General features: G+C 41.0%; 1 protein-coding gene across 7 annotated transcripts in view; it reads right to left on the bottom strand.

The window, feature by feature from the left end:
- LOC131364649 (genetic suppressor element 1-like) overlaps positions 1–26,837 on the bottom strand; it is a 69,153-nt gene that overhangs the window by 14,214 nt on the left and 28,102 nt on the right. For 4 of the 7 annotated variants that reach the window (XM_058407869.1, XM_058407874.1, XM_058407875.1 and 1 more), the window contains exon 2: positions 3,190–3,387. In XM_058407869.1, the coding sequence (XP_058263852.1) occupies positions 3,190–3,387 (198 nt within the window). Of the gene's footprint in view, positions 1–3,189; positions 3,388–5,418; positions 5,641–16,489; positions 16,597–19,850; positions 20,001–26,837 lie in introns of those variants that run through there. The other 3 variants (XM_058407871.1, XM_058407872.1, XM_058407873.1) reach the window with 3 other exon arrangements.

Raw genomic sequence — 26,837 nt, 5'->3', positions numbered from 1 at the left:
TCAATACTCGCTCGTAATGGCAGTGTGAAGAGGTTTACAGTCGTCATCTGCTGTTAGAAATACATGATGCAAATTCAAAACTACTGCTTTTACTCTTGAACAATAAAGACAGGAGAGAAAGGCTGAACAAGGTGATCCTTACCTAGGAGTTCTTACATCTGAAGCAATACAGTAACATGTCATTCTGGTAAAACAAGGTCTGTGGCATCTAGTCATCATCAAACAGAAATCAACATACACATAACTAGAAAATCTGCCCACACAAAAACAGTCCCACGTCTGAAAAGGAAAGTTATACAGATACACTATATTGCCAAAAGTTTTGGGACACCCCTCCAAATCATTGAATTCAGGTGTTGTTTTTCAGGGGTTGGGCTTGGCCCCTTAGTTCCAGTGAAAGGAACTCTTAATGCTTCAGCATACCGAGACATTTTGGACAGTTTCATGCTCCCAACTTTGTGGGAAGAGTTTAGGGATGGCTCCTTCCTCTTCCAACATGACTGAGCACCAGTGCACAAAGGGAAGGTCCATAAAGACATGGATGAGAGAGTTTGGTGTGGAGGAACTTGACTGGCCTGCACAGAGTCCTGACTTTAACCGATAGAACACCTTTGGGATGAAGTTTGCCATTAAAATAGTAAAATTTCCTTTTTAATACAAGAAAATATTGTCTTTGTTGTCTGTGGTAAACAAACACAAGACTGAGCGATGTGATACGATTCAACATCTCCATCATGATAAATTATGGCGCAATATGCTTTTCTAAAACGTTATAGATGTCATTATATGTTTTTATATGATTTTTTAAGAATCTTTTTTATATAATTATAAGCTAAGTGGAAGCAGGTAAATATATATAATGTTTATTTTAAATAAAAAAATTCTTTTTTAAAATATAGAAAATAAAACCAGATTTTTTTTTCAACGTTTCACATGGTACGGAGGACAGTGAGAAAGCTTATACACCGCGACACATATTGCGTCATATAGAATTATAGAATTGTGATATGATCTTTTTCCTCACATCATTAGCCCTGAACTGCACCTTTACCACAGAAGCAGAGAAAAGCTTGAATATGTTCAACCGTCATCCGCTCAGCTCCGTGCTCGAGTTGTCTCATTTGGAAAATGAATAAAGAAAGAAATGAAAGAAACAGATATTATATATAAAACAGGGGAAAAAAAGACTAAATGAAAGCAGTCAGCTAAAAGGCAGATGAGAAGAGATTCTGGCTTGAGAAGATTCATTAGCTGCCCCTTGAAAGGTTGAGGTTTCTTTATTAATAAGCTCAATAAACTACACCCAGTCTCTACGATGGGGGTTTTGGGAGCAGAGCTAGTTCAATGATGCTCAGAGAGGCCAGCGCCATAATCACCTCTTAACAGCCGACAGTACTCTCCCAGAAGTTTTTTACTCCTCAAGTTTTAAATGAAGTGATTCCTTAAATAACCTAATCAGTTCAGCCATATCTCTCTCCAGCAGCCCTCTCCTGACCTCTGCCTTTCATCTGCAGCTTGTGGCTGAAAAAAATAAAATAATAAAATTCATTTACTGCAGCATGCTAGTTTGATGACTAGCGGCAAATTCCACACGAGCTCAACCACGTGTCAAACTATCATTAAAAAACAAAGAGTGCACACGTATGTGTGCACTTGAGTATGTGTGTGTGTGAGTATATGTGTGTGTGTGTGTGTGTGTGTGTGTGTGTGTGTGGGGGTGGGTGTATCTGTGAGTCTCGTCTTTGGCTGTGGCTAGAACACAATCACACAGACAGATGGGGACCTCAACAATGTGCCAGCAAAATCCGTCAAATCCACATGCAAATATTATTCAAATCTATTCCGTGTGATCTGACCACAGCAACAGACCTTGGAGCGCAGTGTAAAAGTGTGTGTGTGTGTGAGAGAGAGTGTGTGTGTAAAAATGTAAAACCTGGACCAATTGTAACAACTGATCTTTTACTGCGTAGCCACATTTAATTCTATATACTACAAACTTACATTTGCTGAATATCTGATTTCCATCTAATATTATTAAAATAATATATTACTATAATGGCTCTATAGTTACGGATACTGAAAGATTTGGCGCTAACAAGAAAATGATCGGCTGAATGAATACACTTACTTTATACACCTGTATTATAATGAACGGAAGTGCAGATCCGGTCAGAAGTGTGCTTCCTCTCCATATTGTACTGCACATACTAACAAACTGCAGTGAAAGATATTTACTCTTCATCAACTGACTTTGTACACCAGAAAACTACATTTTAATTACTGATAAAGAAAAATACCGGATAAATCTATCCACACATAAGAACACAACTTACACACGATGTTAATGAAGAAATTAGCTACGTACAGTAAAGAGATGCAAACTCTCCTTTTTTAATAAAAGCAAAAAAGATATTCGATATTTTAGCACACCGTCTAGTCCATTTCGGTCCCCCACACTGACGTGTTTAGTAGCTTGCAAACAAAGCCACTGTAGAACGAGCACAAAGGTGTAGTTTTCAGGTGTATCATTATAGCAAGCATCAAAAATAGCCAAACTGCAGATGCTGATAAATCTAGTGATTGAGTCATAACACCTACAAGACTACAGTGAGAATATCTGAATGAACTGCGCACGAGCAATAAACCTCAAAGGTCAGAGCTAAGGTGGAAATAGGGATGGCATTGTAATAGACCCTGGTGTTAAAAAAAGGGTACCAAAATAAAAAAAATAAAAAAAAGACAATCAGACTTTTTGCAGGCAGCAGCAAGGTGCACAGATTAGATCTCTCCGCACAAGACATGTGATATCGACTGAAGTTAAGGCTTCACGAGGCTCAGCATATTGTAGAACTGCACGGATCTTTAAACAGACGGATAGTTTCAGAGAGACAAGTGCTGGAGAAGAGACGAGGGCATTCAAATAGCCTCCAACCGGCACTGCTCAGCTGCCATACAGCACCAGTTGGGCAGAAAGAGTATGAAAAAATGGGGGAAGAGGCAGAGGGATGCATGATGGACAGATGAGAACAGGATGTGAAATGTAAAATTTAAAGTAAAATATATGTTGTAAAAGCGTATAAATCTGCTGATGTATTAAAAGTCAGAGTCAGGCTGTATGTATGGAGTGATGAAGAAAGGGGTGGAGAAAAGAACAAATACAAAAGAGGGCAGTCGAGAGGACACACCCACCTCTGGGTTCCTCCGCCTGCTTGGCCAGTTTGCGGAGAGCCGCGGCAAATCCGGAGTGAGCGGACTGGGAAGCAGTGTTCCCATTGGCTAGGACCGTGCCGCTGATGGGGGAGGGGGTGAGAGGGCTGACGGTCGCCGTGGTGCGTGTTGCCGTGGAGATCATTCCTAACGATGGCGACTTTGGCTCATGGCTCATGCCTGAAGAAGAGAGAAGAGCAATGGGGGAGGGGTCAGAGAGAAGAGAGGATGGGAGAGAGAGAGAGAGAGAGAGATTTAAATGTGATCATTTACATTCGAATTTGCATTCCAGTCACCGTAAGCAAAAAGGCTTAACTAATCCTGAAATTTAAATGCATGTGTGCATGTGTACCAAAGACAAGCGACACTGTCACACAGGGCCATGACCTCTTACCTGTTTACTTTCTCAATGGCGCATCCACACACACACACACACACACACACACACACAAGCACACGCACACATACACACACACACAGACACACACACACACGACTGACAAATTAAAGGGAAACCTGGCAGCTCTGTTCTGCTGTGGGGACAGATTTCATGACCTGGATTGGGTCACTGTAAGTTCTGACTGATCACCTTTATCCTCCGACAAAACCTTGCTGTCCTCATGGGAGTGGTCTCTTCCAGGAAAACAATGTCCACATTCACGGAGCTCAAAGCCTGAATGAGTTGATGTGTATGCAAATGTCAATCATATGCTATGGCTTTCTCAGACAGCAGATCTGAATGCGATTTAGCACATATGGGAGAGACACTGCTCTCCATCACTATCATCACTGTGAGAACCAGCTGAGGGAATATCGTTTGGATGAATGCCGATCATCGCCCCAGCACAGTTTCGGAGATTTGTAGATTCAATGCTAAGCTTGTTGGTATTTTGTTTCCTACACCACAAAGGACTGTAGAATCTTTATAAGCATCTCGGTCATATGTATATCAGCTCGTCTTTCGTTCAGTGATACATCATCACTGCATTTCTGTAGAGAATGCTTAACCGGACGTCTCTCTAGCTTAGTTAATGCAGAGATAATAGACCTCTCTTTACCAAAAAAAAAAAAATAATTGATGGATTTAACTACACCTCCTGAGGAAATCAATACCATACTTCAGCAGCATCGATAAAACCTACAGGGAATGCTTCATGAATATGGGAAGCGCATGGTGCCTCACAATATGTGCATGACAATATAATGGATGAGTGTGTAAACTTCATTTACATTTACATGTATTCAATTGGCAGGTACTTTTATCAAAAAGCCAATTAGAAAATGAGAAAGAGTACGGAGCAGGTTAAAGAGCTGACCGTGACAGAAAATGAGGTTGAACTCAGAATGAGTGTTTACTAACTGACCAGACAGAGGATGCTAAATATTAGATATATTATTAGTGATGCATTAAAAAAAAGTTCACATGTATGTATGTGCATCATACTAAATATATTACTACAACAACACAGTGTGGCTTAAATAATAACTGATGGGGGTGAGAGATATAATTCATACATCATTGATCGAGTTTTTAGTTTCTTTTAGTGGGAACATGTGCTTTAAAGGGTCATCTCAATGGCCAAGCCAAAAGGAGCTCTGGATTTCTAAGCATGTTTGTAAATATTTACAGTATAAAACACTGACCAAGTCCATAACTAGTAACTTAGTGTATTAAAATACATTTACCCTTTTATTCCTGCATCCATCAGTTCTTTTTTTGTACACACTAAACAGAAATTATTACTGAGAACTTGTCCTTTAAATGTTGCTGCTTTGACTACTGTGATGTATTGTGTACGAGTTTGCCATATCTTTCACCCCGGGTCAGTGGTCACTTCACTCACATTCATCATAAACTCTACGACAGCAAACTCTGCTCCCGTCTGCCCTCGTGTTGAACTGCGGGGAGCAATTATTAATGACACTAGCCACATTAGGGGCTCTAGTTAGCATAAGTATGTCCCCCGACTCCCCTAAAGTGAAAGTTCATTCCGGCTAGAATCTCCATCACACATGTAAACACAGCACACACACACGCACTCTGCTCAGATTCACTACACACACGGGTCATGCAGGTGGAAATGTAAAAATATGAACAGTCCCTTCGAAAACATGACAAGAAACAAATCAATTCTAGAAAGAGACATCCATATATGGACATACTGAATGCTTCGATTTTCAAATAGTATTATTTATCTAATCCAGACCTACCTACTGGTTTACTCCAAAACCTTCAGTGTCCAGTCATCTGCATACAGCACTGTCCTGTACAGTCTTTATTCTATTATTAAAAACAAACCACAGCACTCAAGGCTGCTTACTTGATCTTCTCCCTCATCCCGGCAGCACAGCACCTCACACTCGTTTACTCCCTGCAGCCAAACACACAAACACACACACATACTCCTTCTGTCTCGCTCTGTCTCTCAATCTAACAGCTGCTGTGAAGTCACATGACCTGCCCTCTATTTCACTTCCTCTTTTTTTTTCCCCCCTCACAGACTAGTAAGTGCTGTACAGTGACAAGCCACACCCCCCTTATAGCCACGTGCCACACCTTCAGACACGTCTGTATTACTACAGACAACTGCATCCTCTATCTTCTCGCTCTGTAATTACAAGCCACACACACCCTCTTCTCTGTAACATCTCCACTCCATTAACATAGGTCTTCTTTCCTGCTAGATTAGACCACACCCTCCTCTCTAATCCCTCCTCTTCGGTTTTGGGTCACACCCTCTGGGGTCTGGCTCCTCCCCCTGAACTGTGGTCAATTTTCCAGGCATTCCATAAACAAAGATCAAACCCTGACCTCTTTAACAAGTTCCACTATACAGAAAGAGAGAAACAAGCAGCAGAGGTGTGCGGAGTTGTTGTAGATGAATGATGTAAGTTATGAGCAACAGAAGGAAAAAACATCTTTCAACCTTGCAATTACACCACATCACATTTAGACACGCATTCGCCTACACTAATCACCTTCTTTTATATTGCTTTTATTTATAAATATGAAGTCATACAGCCTCCCTATAAGTGTGCGCACGTAGTCTGCTGTCTGACAGATTAGTCACCTTAGATTATAGACATGAGGGAGAAAAAAGAGCAGTATCTCACTCGGTTATAAAATCTGTTTTATGACTTTAGCTACATGGATATGTGCGAGCGCTCACACAGACGTGACAGAGTTAAGCCGGATTTTACACTGCACAATTTTCGGCCCAATTTTACTGTCACACTCAAAGACCGCACGTCTTACAAGAACTTGTTTCTTGTGGTTAAGATTACTGATCTCAAAGTGCACAATGTGCTTAATGCTCACCGACTGCAGTCAGTGCCACTGCAGCCCAAGACAGCAGAAGATAAAGTTCTGGCTGAAAGTTTGAATTAAACAAACTGCTGCTACAACACTCATATCAATAGGAGGATGGGGCAAAAAGCACAGGACAGATACAGATAATACAGTAGTGGCACTGGCCAAATGTAAGTTAAAAGGCAGAAAAATACATACTTATTACCCAAGGCTCTCTTTCCGTTTCTTTTTATTTTCTGCATGAGCCTGGATCACCATGATTGATTATGTATCATAGAGAACATCATAATTTTCCTTAACTGCAGGACTATCCTTAAAGCCCTTCCATCGTATAGTCTGACATCAAGATTATCACACGTTGTCACAGAATCCGTCAAAGATTTTATTGGGATCATTTCATACGGTGCAACATAATAATAATAATCCTGTAAATAAACACAGTGAGAGAGAGAGAGAGAGAGAGAAAGAGAGAGAGAGAGCACGCACAATCAAGAGCACGAGAGAGAGAGAGAGAGAAAGAGAGCGCACGAGCGAGAGAGAGAGAAAGAGAGAGAGAAAGAGAGAGAAAGAGAGCACAAGCGAGAGAGAGAGAGAAAGAGAGCACAAGCGAGAGAGAGAGAGAGAGAGAGAGAGAGAGAGAGAGAGAGAGAGAGAGCGCACAAGCGAGAGAGAGAGAGAGAGAGAGAAAGAAAGAAAGAAAGAAAGAGAAAGAGAGAGAGCACAAGTGAGATAGATAGATAGATAGATAGATAGATAGATAGATAGATAGATAGATAGATAGATAGATAGATAGATAGATAGATAGATAGATAGATAGAGAGAAAGAGAGAGAGCACACAAGCGAGAGAGAGAGAGAGAGAGAGAGAGAGAGAGAGAGAGAGAGAAAGAAAGAGAGGGAGAGAGAGAGAGAGCACACAAGCGAGAGAGAGAGATAGATAGATAGAGAGAAAGAAAGAGAGAGAGCACACAAGCGAGAGAGAGAGAGAGAGAGAGAGAGAGAGAGAGAGAGCACACAAGCGAGAGAGACAGAGAGAGAGAGAGAGAGAGAGAGAGAGAGAGCACACAAGCGAGAGAGACAGAGAGAGAGAGAGAGAGAGAGCACAAGCGAGAGAGAGAGCACAAGCGAGAGTGAGAGCGAGAGAGAGACAGCACAAGCGAGACAGAGACAGAGGCACAGAATGAAAGAGCCCAGGTTTAATAGATAGGAATGTTAACTGAACACCTCATTCTCTCTTTCATTCCCCCCACACCCACACTGAGAGGAGGAGATGATGAGTGATGGTGTCAGACAGACAGCTTTAATCTCGGATCTAGCAGCACTGGAGATCTAGGAGTTGTTCAGATGCTATCTGTAAGCGATGATCACAGACGGAGCATTACCAGGCAATACAAATAACACACAAACACAAACTGCAGGGATAACGTGATCATTCTGCTCATTTATAGTGCGGTCTCTAACTAACCACACAACCTGAGTGTATCTGCACTGTGACCAGGGGTTGAAATCCTCACACTGACACTTGACTAATAATGCTCCATTTTCTGTGCTTTAACAATCAGGTGACATTTTAGACAAAATCCCTTTAAACCATACTTCATCTGAAATACAATACAGTTTGTGGAAGTTGTTGTGATGTTGATCCGTTGACACTTTTATGCACGTTTAAGGAAACCTCATATTCCTCAACACCAATCAAGCGTTCATCAAGCTTTTCTTCATGACCGAAAGTTATAAATGTAACCGTTGATTTTGACGCACTTGACATCTTTGGGTGTTTCGAATTGATTTAATCAGCTTTGGGCCTCGAAGTTTCATTTTGTTTTGACTGCCACTGACACACTCTTAATCTTAGACAAAAAAGATGCGAGGGCCACATTTAGAATGAACTCCGCTTTCTCTCGTGAAAGAACTAATGATGCAGCGCATGAACTAATGATGCAATGACACACAGCTGTTCAAGGAACAACTTCGCAACCAAATGTCCAATTATCTTGTATCTATATTACCTTAAAATGGAGTTGGGGAAAATTAGCTGTAGTTCCTATAAGGCAGGCAAACATTCATACAAATAAATAAATCTATCTGAAAGGTATTCTGAATCATACTTTCTAGTTTTAGAAAGAAATTATTGCTAATGTTTTTGGGCTAACATCACTTGATGGCCAAAAAAAGAAATAAATTGACATTTTCTAAATATACTACATGCACATTTTTGTTCACTACATAGGCTCAAAAGTCCATCATGTTATGATATACAGTATAAAAATAGTCACTATAGACTGCAGAATTAGAAGTGGAAATCTAGCCTAAAAAATGTTTTATCTTGGTCAGAGTTGCAGTGGATCCACATCGCCGAGACATCTGTCCATCACAAGGCATCATGCACACACTTTCTTTCTCAATCGCGAGCGAGATAGCATAGCTACCACTCCACCTTACCAGTATGTTTTACAGAATGTGGAAGGATGCAGCTCGCTTATCAGGGATAAATACTTTATCATTTTTATTGTGACTTTTTACATTCCTGTAAAGCTGCTTTGCGACAACGTGCATGGGTGTTGAATTGAACTGAACACTGGAGAACCCAGAGAAAGCCACACTGACTCCAACATGGCAGAGAGAGAGGATATGGATCAAACCAGAGGCCATCCAGCTGTGGAGCAGAAACACTACCTGCTGCACCGCTGTGCCTGAAGCTGACTATCCTATTACTATATTAACTATATGATTATCCTTGATTAGGTTGCTTGGTTCATTACATAACATTTGTATGCATTCACATGCTAATCCTTTAAGTACTTGACATTCAAATGCAATTTTGAAAGGAATCTGTCATTAATCCATATACTTAAAGCTGATATTTTATACCGTAGCCTCATTATGACTGTTTTAGGCTTAGTGTAAATGAGTAAGGCATCAAAACAAAAACAAACAAAAAAAAAAATACGTTGCTGTCTGATTTCTCTTGGGTTGAAATTTGGCAGTAGAAAGTGACTCCTCAGTGACTCCTAATTTACCTGCCTCTTTGGCAGATAACATCATGGTGCTGCTCAACAAAAGAAAAAGAATGGAAAAAGGGCATGCTTTAATGAAATGGGGTCACAATATTTTGGCAAGCGAAAATGCTGACTGGATACTAAATTAGGGCATTTAGTAGTGACAGTGTGTGGCTCAGTAGTTTCTTCCTAGAGTACCGCAGTTTCCTCCGGCTCCCAAAGGCCTGTTCATTAGACAGCACAGACCATGCAAATCCACCCTGCCCTACCCGACATGACCAGCTTATGGAAATCTAACAGCAGAGCAATGGGGGGAAATGGATGATGGATGGTATGTCAGGTTGTTTTGTAGAGTGTACTGGCAGAAACACATAGAAATCATGCTAGCAGGAACACACGCGTCCCTAATGGCACTACAACAGCAGTAATGCGTGGGTGACCACAGGGACCTGAGGTGCCCTTGGTGTTCATTAAGACCAGAGAATGCCTCAAACACACCTGCCCTCTGCTCATTAACCTCAATGTGTGTGTGTGTGTACATACTGTGTGTCTAAATATCTGGTGAGAAAGAACAATAACTGAACATGTGTTCGTGTGAGGTGGAGGGATATCATGTCTATCAAATCTGCATGTCGAAGAGAGAATGGCTGAAGTTGAAATGCATATTCGGAAAACTGAATATTCTAGAAACTCCTACTTATAAACATCTACCATGCTGACGGGTTAGAGCTCCACGTTGACTTTTACAGTTTCACACAAGTCCAGCCATGAGAGAAGAAAGGAATTAAGCTAAAGCAGATGAATAGAGAAAACCTTTAACCTAAAGCTCCCTACCTACATGACTACTGTAAATCTCTATTCTCTTACAGAAAAGCATGTACACAATACCATAGCTGCATAATAGCATGAAGCTGTATTCATTCAATAGGCCAGTAGTTTACATGGTGATTTGCAGGAATTCATAACCGCCCTGGCCATGTTGTTCTCTCTGTAAAGAAGCCACTGTTGAGGAATAATATTTGCATTAAAAGAAAAGAGGGAATTAAGATAAAGGAGGTAATTAAGGAATAAAACTTCGGGGCACGGTGCTATTGTTACGATCTCTGCCTCAAAAAATACGCCGTCAAAAAAGCTCCTCCCAGAAACCTTCGCCATATCAACAATTAATGTGCACTAAATCCCAGCATTGTTACTATAGCAACAATAATGTATTTAGATCGAGGACATTATTATAAATCTGTGATGGGAAATTAATCACCGCCTCTGACCAATCAGATTCCTGAATTAAACAGCGCTATGGTACGAGTTTGTGGTGTTAATGCTCTGCTGTCTTGCTGATAGACTTGAGCATTGTAATAGCCATAATTACTGGTAAACTACTTTCAAGCAGTGGGCTAAACTGGAACCAACAAGTGCTGTCCATTTGTCTGTGCTGGATTTGCAGTGGATAGCACCGGGCTTTGACCAAGGAGCAATCTCCTTCTTAAGGGTCTGGCAGAAGCAATTAACACGCCTGGTAAAATACACTCTTCATATATTTTTTAGTATCAAGCTATTTTTCTTAATGATTTATTCTGAATCCCTGTACAATCACTCTGCTCTGTTACTATAGCATGATGTTAGATGATGATGATTTATGCTTATTAGGCAAGAAAACAGGAGCGCATTTTGCTGGATGCATATTTGTGAGAAAAGGGAAATATCCGTAGAACAGGTCAGAGAAAAGGACAATTAAAATGCTTGAGAAAAGCTTTGAATGGGTCTTAAAAGTTCCTCTGTATTAAAGTAAAGATCCTAAACTATGAACATAATAAGCACGAACACAATCAGCAACAATAACTACGCCTGTTATTATTCTGTTGAAAAATAATAACTGTAATTATTATGAGTGATATGGCGACGGTTGTATGTAATTAAAAAAGTCGTGGTCTTAACACACAGCCACTGCACACGCTGAGGGAACAGGGATGATTTTTCAGCCCGGTCAGCACACAGTGAGAACATTTCAGTGATTTAAAATCATTGACTGAGCACGCTACTGCTAAACTAAATGCCTGAATTATGGCCTTTTGTGATCAACTAATTGGCAAGGCCAGCGCTTTGATTTTGCTTAGTGTGTGATTAATTGTAAAGCCGTACAAATGAGATGTGCATCAACAAACAGGGCAGCGATTAGCCTTTGTAGTGAAGAGAAACGGAAAGCGATACATTAAGCAAGGAGTGAAGCGTGAGAGCTAGATGAAAGAGAGAGGAGTATAGACGTATAAAGTAGGGCTAACCTCAGCCCTCTCCAATAGGAACATACAGAGAGTGTAAGTGAACACATCCCTTTAATCAAATCCACTCTTTCTTCTCGCCTTTTGTCTCCTCCTGTCCTCCTCTCATCATCCCTCGCTTCTCTTTTATGAAAGCAAAGGCTTCTAATGACTGATGCACTGAAAGATTAGACAACACAGACATAACCTGTTTTGTGTTCACTAGGCTCCTCGCTTTACTGTAATTATACACAGTGATGTACAGATGTAGAATGACGCTAAATATCTTATTTTTAATGTAGTATTTGAAAGCACAGGACTCATTCGCTCAAACGCACGTGTGTCATAGACCTGCTCTGTGTCTGCTTCCGTTAGGGAAATGTGTGGCCCTGGACAGCTGTTGCACCACTGTAGCGACTCCCAAAGGCCTCTGGGAAAGGCGCAGTGTTGAGAACCACACCAGACCTCCAGACTCCCACATGGCCACCAGTCTAGTTCAGGTCTCCTCCTGCTGCTCTTCTGGGAGCGAGGGAGCAACACACAACCCCGGTACTCACACACAGACATGTACTGCCTCCAGCCTAAACACACACACACACACACACACACACACAAGCAAATATACATGCACACGCACACACATGCACGTACACACACACACACGCATATGTGTGCACACGGCCTATCTGAGTGTAATACAGTCCACGCTTCCTTTGTGTGCTTATCACCTCTGTGCCATCTGGACCACGGATTCAAGAAAAGTGGACTGTCTCTTCTCTCTGTCAAACACACGCACGCACAGTTTTCTATGAAGAGTGTAAGAATGATTCTTTATTAATAAAAAGCAACTAATGGCACTGATGTCACTGAAAATGAATAGCTGGCGATGTGATGCAGAACAGAAATCTTCATTTCAGCCGTCCCTGTCCAGTACGAGAGCACGACGACGACCACATGAAAAGAACAGACCTCTGAATAAACAGCATGCTTCTCTACAGTTACGTGATTAGCCTGTTATTTACGCTCTTTTTCACAAAATCTCGGTATAACCTGGTTCTGTTAGTTTGCTCAACTCTGAGTCCTGCTGTGTGTCTATCATAACGAAACTCAGGTTTACAGTAAACAGCAATAATAGTTTGATTCAGAACATCTGTAGCATAAATATCCTTGTGACGAGGAACGCAGTTTAATGTTTAACCCATGGTTACCCACGATTAAACAATGACACAACCCTCGATGTACGGTTAGCGCAGAGCAAAACCCCGATTTTTCTGGATTTCCTACCATTACTGCAACTGGATATATAAAATACTCAAAACAGTAAATCTTGACAATACATCAGCTCTCAGTGACATGCAATTCAAATCATATTTAAATGAGACATGCCAGACTTTACACAGCACATGACGTGAAATAAAGAATCTTCACGCAAACAATACACTTTATTCATGTCCGAGTTCTATTACTTTTAAAAAATAAATCAAGTAAAGCAGCAAACAACGGCTTAATTGATTATCAAAATAGTAACTAGCTTTAATGCTACCTGCTGTTTAGTAATTAATCAGAGCATCTTCCCCCTTCATCTCTTCTGTCCTTCTATCTCTCTCTCTCTCTCTCCATTCCTCCTCCACTCTGTCATTCCTTCCCTCTCTTTTAGGCAATAATTGCAGGCTAACTGGAGGGAGAGAGAGAGAGAGAGAGAGAGAGAGAGAGAGAGTGTGTGTGTGTATGTGTGTGTGTGTGTTGCTCAGTGGGAGGCAGGGCGGAGGGAGGAGATGGGAAACAGGGCAGTTTATAGAGTAATGACAGCCCGGGAGGTGAGCTCTCTCCCTTAGGCTCTCCCTGTGTATGTGTGTGTGTGTGTGTATGTGTGTGTGTGTGTGTGTCCTGTCTGTCTGACCAGCTTGTATAAAAGTCTTCTAAATAAGAACACTTTCATCATCACATGCCTTTCAAGAGCTTTGCATTAATAAAACAGCTTCATCCCATGAGTCAAACGGGTCCACTGAAATTTCCCCTTTGTGTGTGTGTGTGTGTGTGTGTGTGTGTGTGTCACAGTTTGACAGTACAAACTCTAAACATTATGTCATGAGTTCCAGCCCTTACTAAACAAGCAGAGATGTGCTGACAGAGAGAGACAGGGAGGTGTGTGTGTGTGGAGGGTGTTATGTTGTTCATCTCCACCCCTTCCTCTTGCACTATCAGCAAAGGGCATTTGTTGTTTAGGAACTGATTAGCACTGGCTCAGCCCCATGAAAACATTGAGCTCCTTTTTTCTCACTTACACACTCATCTCTTGTTTCTTTTAAACCACTGCAGGAAAAGTCTGTCTGTTTTACACCCAGTCTCTTTCTTTCTTTCTCTGTCTCTCTGTCTCTTACACACACACACACACACACACAAGCTCCAACAGTGAAATTGCAAAGCGGTTTGTTAGCAAACAAAGGTGTGTCTGTGTCTGTGTGTATGTGTGGTCATGGGGGTGGGTTGTGTAAGTGCATATAACAGCTGACCGGCAGAGACGAGAGTAGCAGCAGTAACCCGAGCTAATCCTAATACAATATGGCTTTGCACACTTACAACTACACACACACACACACACTTCACTACACCCTGACCCAGACCCTCACTAGCAAAGCAAGTCATTATTATTATTAACTGCACATTGTAAATAAATTGTCTGGCACAGGGTGAGAAAAGCTTATGTACACTCTAGGCGAATAACTCGAGCGTCATCATCATATCGCTGTGCCGTCCTGCACATATGGAGTGTTCACATGCTGACACGTTGTACGGAGTTCTGATGCATCAAAAACATCAGGATGTTGCGTTTGTGTGTGATACTCTGCGCAGAGGTGAGCCTGTCTTCACCGCCTCACTGGTCCTCGGTTATTTAACCCTTTCCCAACTCGACAGATTGGAACGGGCAGCTGAGTGACTGTGAAAGAGCTCCTGAGTGAATGTGAGTGTGTCTAATGGAGTCAGATGTTCAGTGGAGAGTTCCTGTGACACTTGCCCCACGCACAAAGCACGTAAGACAGTGATAGTGGTGCTTTTGTGTGAAACAGGCCAGACCACATTAGGAACGGATGGGTCATTCTGCTCGAGGGCACACTAAGCCCGACTTCTACAACACAAACACACACACACATCTCAACCTGCTCATATGTTTGCACAGACATACATATTATTACCCCTGATAGGTGACAAGAAGGTAAAATACTGAAACCACCACACACGTGACACATAACAAGAAGTGATTATTTCTGACCAAGCATTTCTGGGTTCAAGTAAGGTTCATGAAAGCCCTGCTTGCCTATGGTTAGGGTCAAATAAATAGTGTTAACAAGCTGTAGTAAAGCAGTATGAGGCTAACTAGTAGCTACTGAAGAAGTACGTACACAAGATAATGTCAGGTATGTTTAAAGCAATGAACATTTAGATGATTGAGTGCAGTTTCAGCTTTTTGTTTTGTTCATCTCTTTTTTAACACTGAGCAGGGTGTAAGAGCTTAAACGGCAGCCAAATGACTTTATATCACTCTGCAACTTAATCTAATCTTTCATCCCAATCATTAAATTGTCTAGTTATAGCAACACAAGCAACTGTACAGCCAACCGTACAGCCTATCTTCTCGGAGGCAAAATTCGTGTCACTCATCCTAGCAGATAATTGAGCCTTAAGGTACAGTAGCGAGACTCTTAACCACCCTGTCATAACACCGATCCTGTATTTCCAGTCTCGGACCATTTCATTTGTAGCCTTCCCAGTTTACAGTGCAGAGACGCCAAACAAAACTTCATCATCATGTGGCTGAGTGAGGTTTCTGTCTGAGCAAAGAGAAACCAAACCGGAGATCGTTACTGATTCTTCTGCAATGTCTAAAATCTGCAATCTAACCGATCAAGTAGTGTGAGGTAAACTCTAGCCTTACAGTGACGTGATGGCATCTTGTACAGGCACTCAGTATACAGTGACATTACTTCAAAATCTAGCCATTCAACCATGCCCTCAAAACCAACAAGGAAGAAAGGTGACACTAGACTAAACCAACACTTTACAGGCATGTGCTTTTCATTTCCCAGCACATATGTTTAATCATGACGATGATGATGATGTGGAATGGCATCAGCAGTTTGGTGGAAATACAGCATAGACGACAAAAAAAAAAAATACCCAAAACAAGTCATCACCACATGTAACAGAACCACACACACACATGCGCGTGCGCTCACACTCACACACACACACACACACTGTTATTCAGCTGACGGGGGCTCGTGTGTTTACACAGCTCTGAACACTTCCTTTCTGTTTATTGCGATTCAGTATAAAAATCTGATGTTTCTGAACCCCCCCCCCATCCTCTACATAAACTACTCCATTTGTTGTGGTGAAGCCAGCAGACCCAGCACAATACATATACAGGAATCAGCAAGAAATCTCAATACAATTATTTTAAAGTTTATTCTGTTAGTTTAAGAGCAGGGATACCTCGAGTAGCCTGGAGGTAGCGCAGAAGTGTGTAACACACACACACACACACACACACACACACACACACACACTTCTTATCAATGAAAGGAAAGCAGCGCAACTGGTCAAGTTTGCGACTGTAAACAAAAACAAATACAGAAACAAACCCCGCGTATTAAGCTGCTTTGTTAAACGTGGTGTCGGAAGGAAAACGTTTTTAAATGGTAAAAGCCTGAAAACTCACCTTTAAAGAGAGAGAAATCGCGGTTTGGTGTTAGTCCATGTGAAGCGCTACGGGAGTGAGGAGGCTCTGCGGCGCGGAAGCTCAGCGCAGAAGCCTCGGCTACGAGCGAATGGGGTGGGGCTTAGTGACACACGGGGCGGGGCCTGTCCTTAGCACCTGCTCTAGTGACACGCCCACTGCACACACGCTCAATGGCCTACTACATAACAAGCTATTATGTACAGTTTACACCAAGAGCTTCTCAATTAAATAAATCATTTTAAAAAACTCACTCATTTACTGTCGATTGTTTTTTATTTTTGAACCTATTCAATTACACTTATTAAATTAAAGTGACCAATAAAACAGTTATTAAAACAGTTTGGTGACTGTTGAGGTCACCTGAATAACAGGTATTAAAAACTCCACAAATATAATAATAACATTGATAATGATAGGTTGTAATTTCCACCACTGTTACAAAATACTGGTGGTCTCTGGGCCAGACTTTCAGAACCACTGGTTTGCACCGGATAACCAGGGATTTATGTTTAATATAAATTCCAGGAACCCCCTCATTTACAGGCGCCTTAGAGTTTCATTCAGTCAAATCTATTCAGTTCAAGTGAAAATAATTCATCTTCAGATGCCCCCTAGTATTTTCTGTCTAAACTGTCGTAAGGTTTACACAGACTATACTATTTATTTTTTTGGCAAAATATTTACTAATAATTCTGATGGTCGTAACGTATAATCATTTATGAAAAACATTTGCCTCGATCACTACGTCTACTACCGGTTTCAGTCCATCTGTCTTATGCTCTTCTACTATTACACCCTTCGGCTTTATTTGCCCTCACTGACTCAGTCTTAATGCACATTTCCTGCATGTGCTGACTTGTCCTGTATTGTTTAATGTGTTGGTTGTTGGTTATTGCTGAGCCACACGTTTGCCTAATTATTAGCAATACCTTTACACAGCAATAAAAGATCTTCAAAAAATGCAATAATAATAATAATAATAATAATAATAATAATAATAATAATAATAATAATAATAATAATAATAATAATAATAATAATAATAATAATAATAATAATAATAATAATAATAATAATAACTTTGAAAATGGTGGGTTTTCATTTCCAGCTCTGTAACAAAAAAAATTACAGATCCTCTGGCTATGCTTCAATGAAGTGGTCTACACTTCACAAGCTTTGTGCATTGTGTATTCATTTATCAGAGTGATTTTGTTCTTGAGTCTTCCAAACCAATTAAAACATCAATATCAACATTTTACGTCATTTATACAAGAACTATATATTCCCTGGACTATTTCAGTATTCGCTCACAGTGATCTCCAGCATCATTTTGTTGTTATAGGCAAATAAACAATCAATAAGTAAATAAATCAATAAACATCATGGACTGGCTGTATGTCACAGACCACTGGGGTTCCCACTGGAAGAGCCATTGTTATGAATAGTCTTTCGGTTTCACCTAAAAGTTTCATATCCCTTTCATGCTGTCTGTCTAAATCACTAACACACTTCTTTGACTGCTTTTAATCTGTAGGGTCTTGAAATAACAAAACGGTCAGCCTACATAATGCAACCTAAATCCTTCACTGAAGAGCAGAGAGCCCTTCAAACACACTGAGCTTCAGTGCTTATACCAAATCCACCAACAACAGAGCAGAAACCCTGATCACAGGAACAATAATATATTTGCATGTTTGTGTAATTATAAACCTAGATTCCAGAGTGTCATGGCTCCTTTCCGCTTTTATGGTCTAAGGTAGACACTCCAACACTTTACTGGAGTATGCACTCGACAGGCTGGCACTTGGCACAGAATTTGTTTATTTTTTTTTTTTTTTATTGTATATTACACGAGATGGATTTTGGACACTATTGTTGAAATATTGAGTGTGTGAGAGAGTGAGATAGAGAGCAGAGCGAGAGATCAAGAGGAAACAGATTCACAAGAACTCTGTAATAATGAAGAAAAATACATCAAACAAATGCTGGATAAAACAGGATGTTTTAATAACTGAGAGCTGTTCAGCTGAAATGTCTGCCAAAGGCCATTCGAACAGGAAGTTTAAGCACTAACATGCAAACCACATCATCCATTAGTACAGGATGATAAGCCCACCAGCAAACAGCAGCAGTTCTCCTCCCCATGAGGAAAGCAGAAAGCGTCTTTTATGTGTGCTAGAGTCACTTCAGTTTCACGTGATCGCCCAGGAACCAAAACCAAGCTAAAACGTGTTTGGTGTATTGTCATGTCTGTGCATTAAATTAGCAGTGAGCTAATTAAGTGCAAAATATACACATTAGTTTGAGAAGAATCCAGTGTCATTGTGCGCTGTCGGATAAATTAAGAGTTGCACATACAATTAGTGTTTAAGCCGCATGCACAAGCAGCTAACACATGGATTAAATAAACTGGAGGTGCTCCTTAGATAAGAATCTTTTTCTCTCTGATTGTAAAAAAGTAGGCATTGTGCCAGTTTAGTGTTCACTTGTCTTAAAAAAACAGCAATCAGCATTAAACATATCTTCCTGCTTATATTCCTGTGGACAACATGTAGTTAGATCCATGCTGAATTGCTCACCACTAAATTTTGATGATAAATCAAGATTTAGATGTGGAGATTAACTTTCTTAATGCATGCATACCATTGACCTTATTACCTCTCCCTACCTCATCTCTTTTTTTTTTTCATCATCTCTCATGATTTTCTAATATAGGAAGGCACTTTAGAAGAAGGCTCTGCGCTTTTATGCTTACACGCTTGTTGATAATACCATCGTTATCTGATTTCTGTTATCTGATTATGCACATGAACAGTCCATGCTATCCTTTATCAGATTAAAGAAATGTTGACATTTAACTGGGTTATTCAGCAGATGTGTATTGTCAATCTGACATCTTATATTTTTGCGTACAAAACATTACCAGAGAGAGAGACAGAGAGAGAAGAAACACCTCAGAAACAATTAAAGCTACAGACTAGGGTCAAAATATCATGGCTTTATAAGCAAGCTCTAAAATAGTAAGAATTAAAGCAACATTTTTGATAAGTGAAGAAGTATTAAATTATCAAGTCATTTAGATCCAGAGACTCTTAAGTGCAAATTCGTCAGGTAATTGTGCCAGGATTTGATTTTTTTGCAGTGTGGAGATTATTTTGTACAATTGTATTATATTGTATATATGTCTTATATATTGTCAAAGAGACAATAAATGCCATAGTGAAATCACAGGCAGGAAAGAAGCACACACACACACACATACACACACACACACTGCCATCCAACACAGACGTGTGAAAGAATGAAAAAAAAAAAGGAAAAGGAAAGACTGTGCTCCCACCTGCACTGATGAACCCCCTCTTCATTCTCCCCCTCGCTCCCTTTCTGCCTCTCTCTGTTCAGAAGAATGTCTCGTCCTCGCCTCCCTGATCAGACACCCCATCAGTACCCAGAGGCACTTGCACCTCCCCCATTTTGTGCTAATGACAGGCGTGCAGCCCTTCAGTGGCGAGAGAGGAAGCTGCATGAAGAGAGAGAGAAAAGCCAAGGGGAGAAGGGAAACGAGGGGGGAGTTCCAGCTTACAGCATTCTCCTCTCCTGTGGATTCCCACCTCCTGTGTGCCTACACACACACATGCACACACACACATACACACACTTGTGCTCATGTATACGCATTGTGTGTGTGTGTGTATGTGTGTGCGCGTGCCAAGTCAAGTGTGTGGTGGCACCAGAAAAGAAAGAGTTCAGCAGCTGTGGGAAAATGCCAGCGTTTACCCTGCAGACCTTTTTAAACAAGTCAAAGGTCCTGGAAATTGTGTGTGTGTGCTTCTACTGTATATGTGTGTGTGTGTGTGTGTGTGTGTGTGAGCGTGTATGCGCTTGTGTGTGTAAGGGGGGGGGCTGTTTGTGCATGTGTGTGCAAATGTGCGGCAGTTAGTACTAACTGATAACTGAAGCACCTGCGGCTGTGAAACCCGGGGGAAGCAGACGGATTATGGACAATAGACAGGGAGAGAGAGAGAGAGAGAGAGTGAGTATGTGTGTTAAAGAGATCAATTTGTCATTGCTACAATTTGAGTGCAGCTGTTTGAAGGGAAAGTAGAAAGCAGCAGCACATCCACCTTAGAAAACACACACACACACACCCACACCCACACACACACACACCCACACACACACACACCCACACACACACACACATACACACATACACGCACACAGGGCTATAGAAAAAAAGTATGCTAGCTGTTTGCATTGTTCTCCTACAGCTCCAGTGCACAGAAAAGAAGGGGGGCATATAGTCAAATAAAGAATAATTCTGGAGGATTGTGGAAAGAAAACTAAAAGAAATTCGTGCACATGTTTCACATCTTTTCACATTTTCCAGAGTTATTTCTTTTACACATGATTCATGTTTACACACAGGGCATGTAGTTTTATTTTCACATGTGAGAAGAAGGGATAGTGATGATTTATCTCCTAAATAAAGTCTTCTAGCATCCCACTCTCCGTTACACTAAATGACCTTGATATTCCCTCACATTTATCTGACTCACATGGCCACACTCAGGCTTTCATATCTATATCTATGAAATTACAGCTGGACTCACATTCCTCTCTCTCACACACACACACACACACACACGCACCCTACACATCATGAACTCAGCATTACAGGCAATGATCAGATGTCCCATCTTCCCCCAGAGACACAGAGAAGCATCTGACGCGAAGGACATGACGAGTCCTCCACCCTCACCGGTTTAAGTTCATACTTGTATATTATAGCTCTCTTCTTGGACTTTCCTAAAGGTAATTAAAGTGTAGCATGTTAGGAGTGCAAAAAGAGAGAGTGAGTCATTGTGTGCTGCCTGACACAGTGAGAGAGATAGGGTTATAAATGGAGATTAGCGTGATTAGATGGAGGATGGCCACACATACACACCTGCACACACACCCACTGGATAAACAAACAGAGTGCAGTATGCAGGGGTGTAAGATAAGCAGGCTAGAATAAACAGAAACAGCAGGTGAATGTGGTGACTGCTATTTGAAAGAGAGACAGGGCACGAGAGAGAGAGAGAGAGAGAGAGAGAGAGAGTGAGAGAGAGAGAGAGACAGAGAGAGAGAGAGAGAGAAGGAAAGAGAGAGAGAGAGAGAGAGAGAGAGAGAGAGAGAGAGAGAGAGAGCAAGAGAGAAATTATTTCTTGATAGTAGGATCTCACTATTTCTATTTGTTACAAATCATGTGTGTGTGTGTGTGTGTGTACACATTTGGGTGTGTTTATGGAAAGCAGGATCTCTTCCTAAATGTGCTGTCCTTCCCTTTGTCTCACCTTTATTTGTTTGTCAAGAGAACACTATTTAAACTTTCCCTGCTTTCCTTGCAACACACACACACACACACACACACACACACATGTGCACACTGAACAGAGACAGATAAAGAAGGATCATAAGGGGAAAAGAAACACAGAAGTCTGAGATATGTGGTATCTCTCTCTCTCTCTTTCTCTCTCTCTCTCTCTCTCTCTCTCTCTCTCACTCACTCACTCACTTATTGTGTGTGTGTGTGTGTGTGTGTGTGGTGTGTGTGTGTGTGTGTGTGTATTCCAGCAGCAGCAGCAGCTTGCCATGGGCTCACAAATGATTGCCCTAATTTTGATTTACCACTTAGCCACATGATCATATGCAGAAGTGCTAGCTGTTGAAATCAGGCTGATTATACAGATTATGCAAATGAGGAGCCGCGTGGAGGATAAGAGCAAAACACAGGAGAGCTGCTTGGAAGGAATTGTAAACACTGAGTGTTAAAGAAGATCATATAGCACAGAAATCCCTTCTCCTGCTTTATTAGTCCCACAGCAGCGGGACATCATAGTGTTCATGAGAGGAGAATTGAACACATACTGAACTGAGCACTGAACACCCCACAGGTCTTCTGCGTCTCACACACACACACACAAACACACACACACATGCTCTTACTTCCTTAATTGGTTGATGCATCAAAGAGATTTGTTGTCTACAAATTAGAGTAAATGTTTCACAGATAGAAAGAAAGAAAAGCCATGCTACTGGAAAATACGATATAATTACCAGCTTATTAGTTACAGCAACGACTCAAACAAATTAATTACACTTTTGATTCATTTTTTGGCCCCAAGAGAAAAATCATAGTCATATGACTATGGGCTAGTTATAGATTTTTTAGAGAGAGAGAGAGAGAGAATTAATCTTTGTGTCATGTTTACAAAGGGGTCAGAATCGTATTGTTAGTCATCAATATGACTTGGCCTGGTTTGACATGATCGTTTTAGAGACCCGAGCTTCTTTAATGTGTTAGCTTTAGCACCAGGGCTAGCAGTGTACAGTGTGTGGGAGGGTGGAGGGGCTACGCTGCACTGGCCTACTTACATTGGCCTGCATACACTTAGATTAATATACAGCTTTCCATTCTTCAATTCAGAAAGGGAGACAGTGATGGAAAGAGGGAAGAGCCGGGAGATATGCAGAGAGAGCTGCATTGTGCATTCTTTTCTGATTGGTACAGTGAGGCTCTGTTCAGCATCAGATTGGCTATCGGACACACAAGATAAAACTCAGGGGTTAATATCACTGTTTTTGTGCATCAGTGACCGGGAGTCTAAATCAGCCATGTTCTTTGAGTGAAAGTAATTGCCAAATTTCCCAAGCCTTCAATAGCCAATCATGATCTTCTGTGCACTGTTAAAGCAAAGACTGTTTAAATCAAATTCTGAAATGAAATGAAAATTGCAAATGTTATTAATACAGTTGGGATTGTTATGAATTATTCTGTCTTATAGCACATCACTTTCAACTTCTTAATGCTGATTGGTCAGAAATTGTTGATTAGTTTTCTGTTTGATTGCACTTTTTTAATTTGGTAATAATTTTACATTAATGTGTTTATTTTAATACACTATCAATTATATAGTAACAACATACACATATCTAAAAAAAATCTAAAAACAAATAAATAAATAAATAAGTAAATAAACTTAAGAATGAACAGTGTATAATTGTTGATATGGTGAAGCTTAGAAGGTTTTTTTTTTTACATTTACAGAAGGATTCTTGGTTGTCAGCACTTGTGTAATTATTGCGAACGATATAGGAGGAATACACACCATGGAAGTGCTGTTATAGAATATCATTCAGTGATGGATTGCAGTGATGCAGCCTAATGTGAAGGAGAATTACTGTTACACCTCTTAGTTGATTCTTTTCCTATAATAGTGCATCCCAATGTGCTTTACTCGTCTTACACCACAGCATTTTCTAACAGCAATATCATGTGTTTTTATTTCTGTAGCCTAATAAGAAATCGCCCCACCAAGCTATTTGTGTGGTCTTTAAAACAAGATGACTTTAATGTCTGTTTCCTAATTCCGCCCCAGTTCACGGCTAAAATAATTCTGCTTCAAGTAGATTTGTTCCAAGCAAGAATGCAAGAAAACCATAAGAGCATTACCATAAAAGTGTAAAAGTGGTTTGTGCCACAGCCCAAGGTGCTGTTACTGGCCAACACAGTCCCATAATGTTAGGTTTTATAGATCATTTACGAATTATGTGGGACAGCATGAGAGACAAAGATCAGTAACATAAGTTTAATGGTGCCTCTAGAGCCTCTGAGCAATTAAACCTGCTGGCGCTCTGCCTAACCACACACACACACACACACACACACACCTGCCTAAATGAAATGAAAGAAGGCCCATCTTTCAACAAAACCTGTGTTTGTGTGTGCCTGTTTGTTTGCTTCCATGTCTCAATACAGAGCTGGGTGCGTGGCTTCCAGACCTCTATGTTAAAAGATTTTTTGGAAGTGAATGTCTACCGATGTCTACTCAGTGATCTTGTGGTTTAGCACACGGTGAAGCACATTGTCTCATTGCTGCTATTGTCTGTCTCTCTGAGCAACAACACGCATATGGTTAGAAGTGAGCGAGTGAGTGACAGCATTGTGGTCGAGGCCTCTGGAGCCGCAGTTAGAAGCACAGCTGGTGCTCTTGCTATTCACTGCTTTTCAGTTAGACACACTTTCTCCCAATGCACCTGCGAGAAGAGGACCGTTTATAAAGCCGGCCACTGCAGACAGAAGCTAGTGGATAAATATAAGAGACATTGGACATCTGGGAGCACACACTGCACTTCTCAGTCAGTACAGTCAAGCCTCCTGAACAATCCCTTACACTCAAGCAGCATACTCTGTATCTGTAGCGGTATCTCTCGATCCCTCCCTCACTTACTGCCTCAATCATCACAGTTTCCTGCCATATAATTTAACAGCCTATCATACAAAAATGTCTAAACATCTTTTGAAATATAAAACAAGATTAAACATTATTCAACAACCTAGGAAACATGTCTACAAGCAGATATTCCATGGATTCTTTCACACTATATTTATCTGTTTAATATCCATAGTGTTGTTGGTGTCCTTCGGTTGCTCACTGTTTGGGGTCACCACAGAAAATCAACCGATCCGCGTATTTAATTTGGCACGGGTTTTACGGAGGATGCCCTTCCTGACGCAACCCTCGGATTTTATCCTGACTCGTGACCTGCACTGAGAGGCTGAGCTGGTTCCCTGCACAGGAATTGAACCTGGGCTGCAGCAGTGAGAGAGGGATCCTGCTGCTGGAAACACCAGGGAGAACTATATCTAATATCTATAGTGTATGTGACTATTATATCTACAGTGATTACCGAGGTAAGCCTCCTGGAGGTCCAGCAGCAGGATCCCACGCTCTCATTGTCGCAGCCCGGGTTCGATTCCTGGGTTAACCCAACCTCTCAATGCTGGTCCCAAGCCTGGATAAAATGTGAGGGTTGCATCAGGCGGGGTATCCGCCGTAAAACTTGAGCCAAATTGAAATATACAGACCAAATGATCCACTGTGGCAACCCTGAATAGGGAGCAGCCGAAAGACCGCAACATAGGGTGATTACCAAGGTAAATGTTTCCTTATACTGTGAAAAATATTTTTACGCCTAAGTTGAGTAGTTGAACTCTGTCAATAAATGTTTCAGATATTGTATCTAACACAAACTCATAACTACATCCATTTTAGGATGAAACAGACATTTGAGAAGGTCTTACCAATGATGTTCTTGTGAAGTTTTAGGCAACATCGAACAATGGAGCAAGACCAGACTGGTGATGTAATGCTTTATGCCCCTTCCTTAAGTTCTGTTAGACAACTGACATTACCCTGGAAACATACTCATAAAGACTTATTCATCATCTGGTATATGAGCTTTTTTTTGTGTGTGTGTGTGTGTGTGTGTGTCTGTGTGTGTGTCTGTGTGTGTGTGTGTGTGTTATGACTATAATGTAATTCTCATATCACTCCATATGTTCTGACCATCACCAGCAATGGCTCAGTCAGTTGTTCTGATGTTTTACTGTAAACCGACTTAGAAGATCTAGAAGCCATAACACAACCTTGTGACAATAAACAAGATGTTGTTTGGGTCAGATTCTATGTAAATGTGAGCACAGTAATTCAGTAACTGAATAAGTCATAAGGTGGCTTAGTGGTTAACACGTTTGGGTGGCAGCTCTGGGGTTTCTGTCTCCACCTTGTGTGCACAGAGCTTGCGTGTTCTCCCCATGATTTAGGGGTTTCCACCGGCCTCCTACCACAGCCCAAAGATATGTGTTGCGCTCTGAGCTCTGAACTGTTTGTGATTAAGTGTGTGGGTATATGTGTGTGTATTGTGTACGATTATGGTTTGAGATGTACAGGTTGTACCCTGCCTTATGCCCCGAGTTGCCTGTGACCCAGTGTAGGGTAAGATATGTACAGAATAACACATCAGAATAACTGTGCTGTGCTAAAAAATAATGTATGTCGAGTTGTGGGTACAAAAATGTCAATAATTATACATTTAGTTTTTTTGTAAAGCTGTTTACATAGCTTTAGGAGCACTGCCATGCAACACAGTGTTATAGGAATAAGTCATTCCTGAAGGTGTGTATCAGGCAAAAACTACTTTCTTCAGAAAAGGTAGTCACATCTCTGAAAGAATGAATTATAGAGATTTAGATCTGAAGTTGAAATCTTCCTGGTGTGGGTTGGGGTGGATCTGGAGCCGACAAATGCCCTTTCATTTTTATTATATGTGAGTTTCGAGTAAACAAGTTGTCCGTTCGTGTCAGCAGGAAAACATGTCAAACTTCTTGTCAGCAGTAATAACACATATGCTGCAGATGTGTGGGTTTAGAAATGCTGGAAATCCTTTACTTAACAGAATGAAGAGTTTCTAAACACAGAAGCTGCTAAGAGGGAAGCCT

Source organism: Hemibagrus wyckioides, linkage group LG14 (assembly GCF_019097595.1).
Source record: "Hemibagrus wyckioides isolate EC202008001 linkage group LG14, SWU_Hwy_1.0, whole genome shotgun sequence".
In the NCBI taxonomy this organism is placed as follows: domain Eukaryota; kingdom Metazoa; phylum Chordata; class Actinopteri; order Siluriformes; family Bagridae; genus Hemibagrus; species Hemibagrus wyckioides.
The sequence above is the reverse complement of the archived record's forward strand: the minus strand, read 5'-3'. Positions and strand labels throughout refer to the sequence as shown.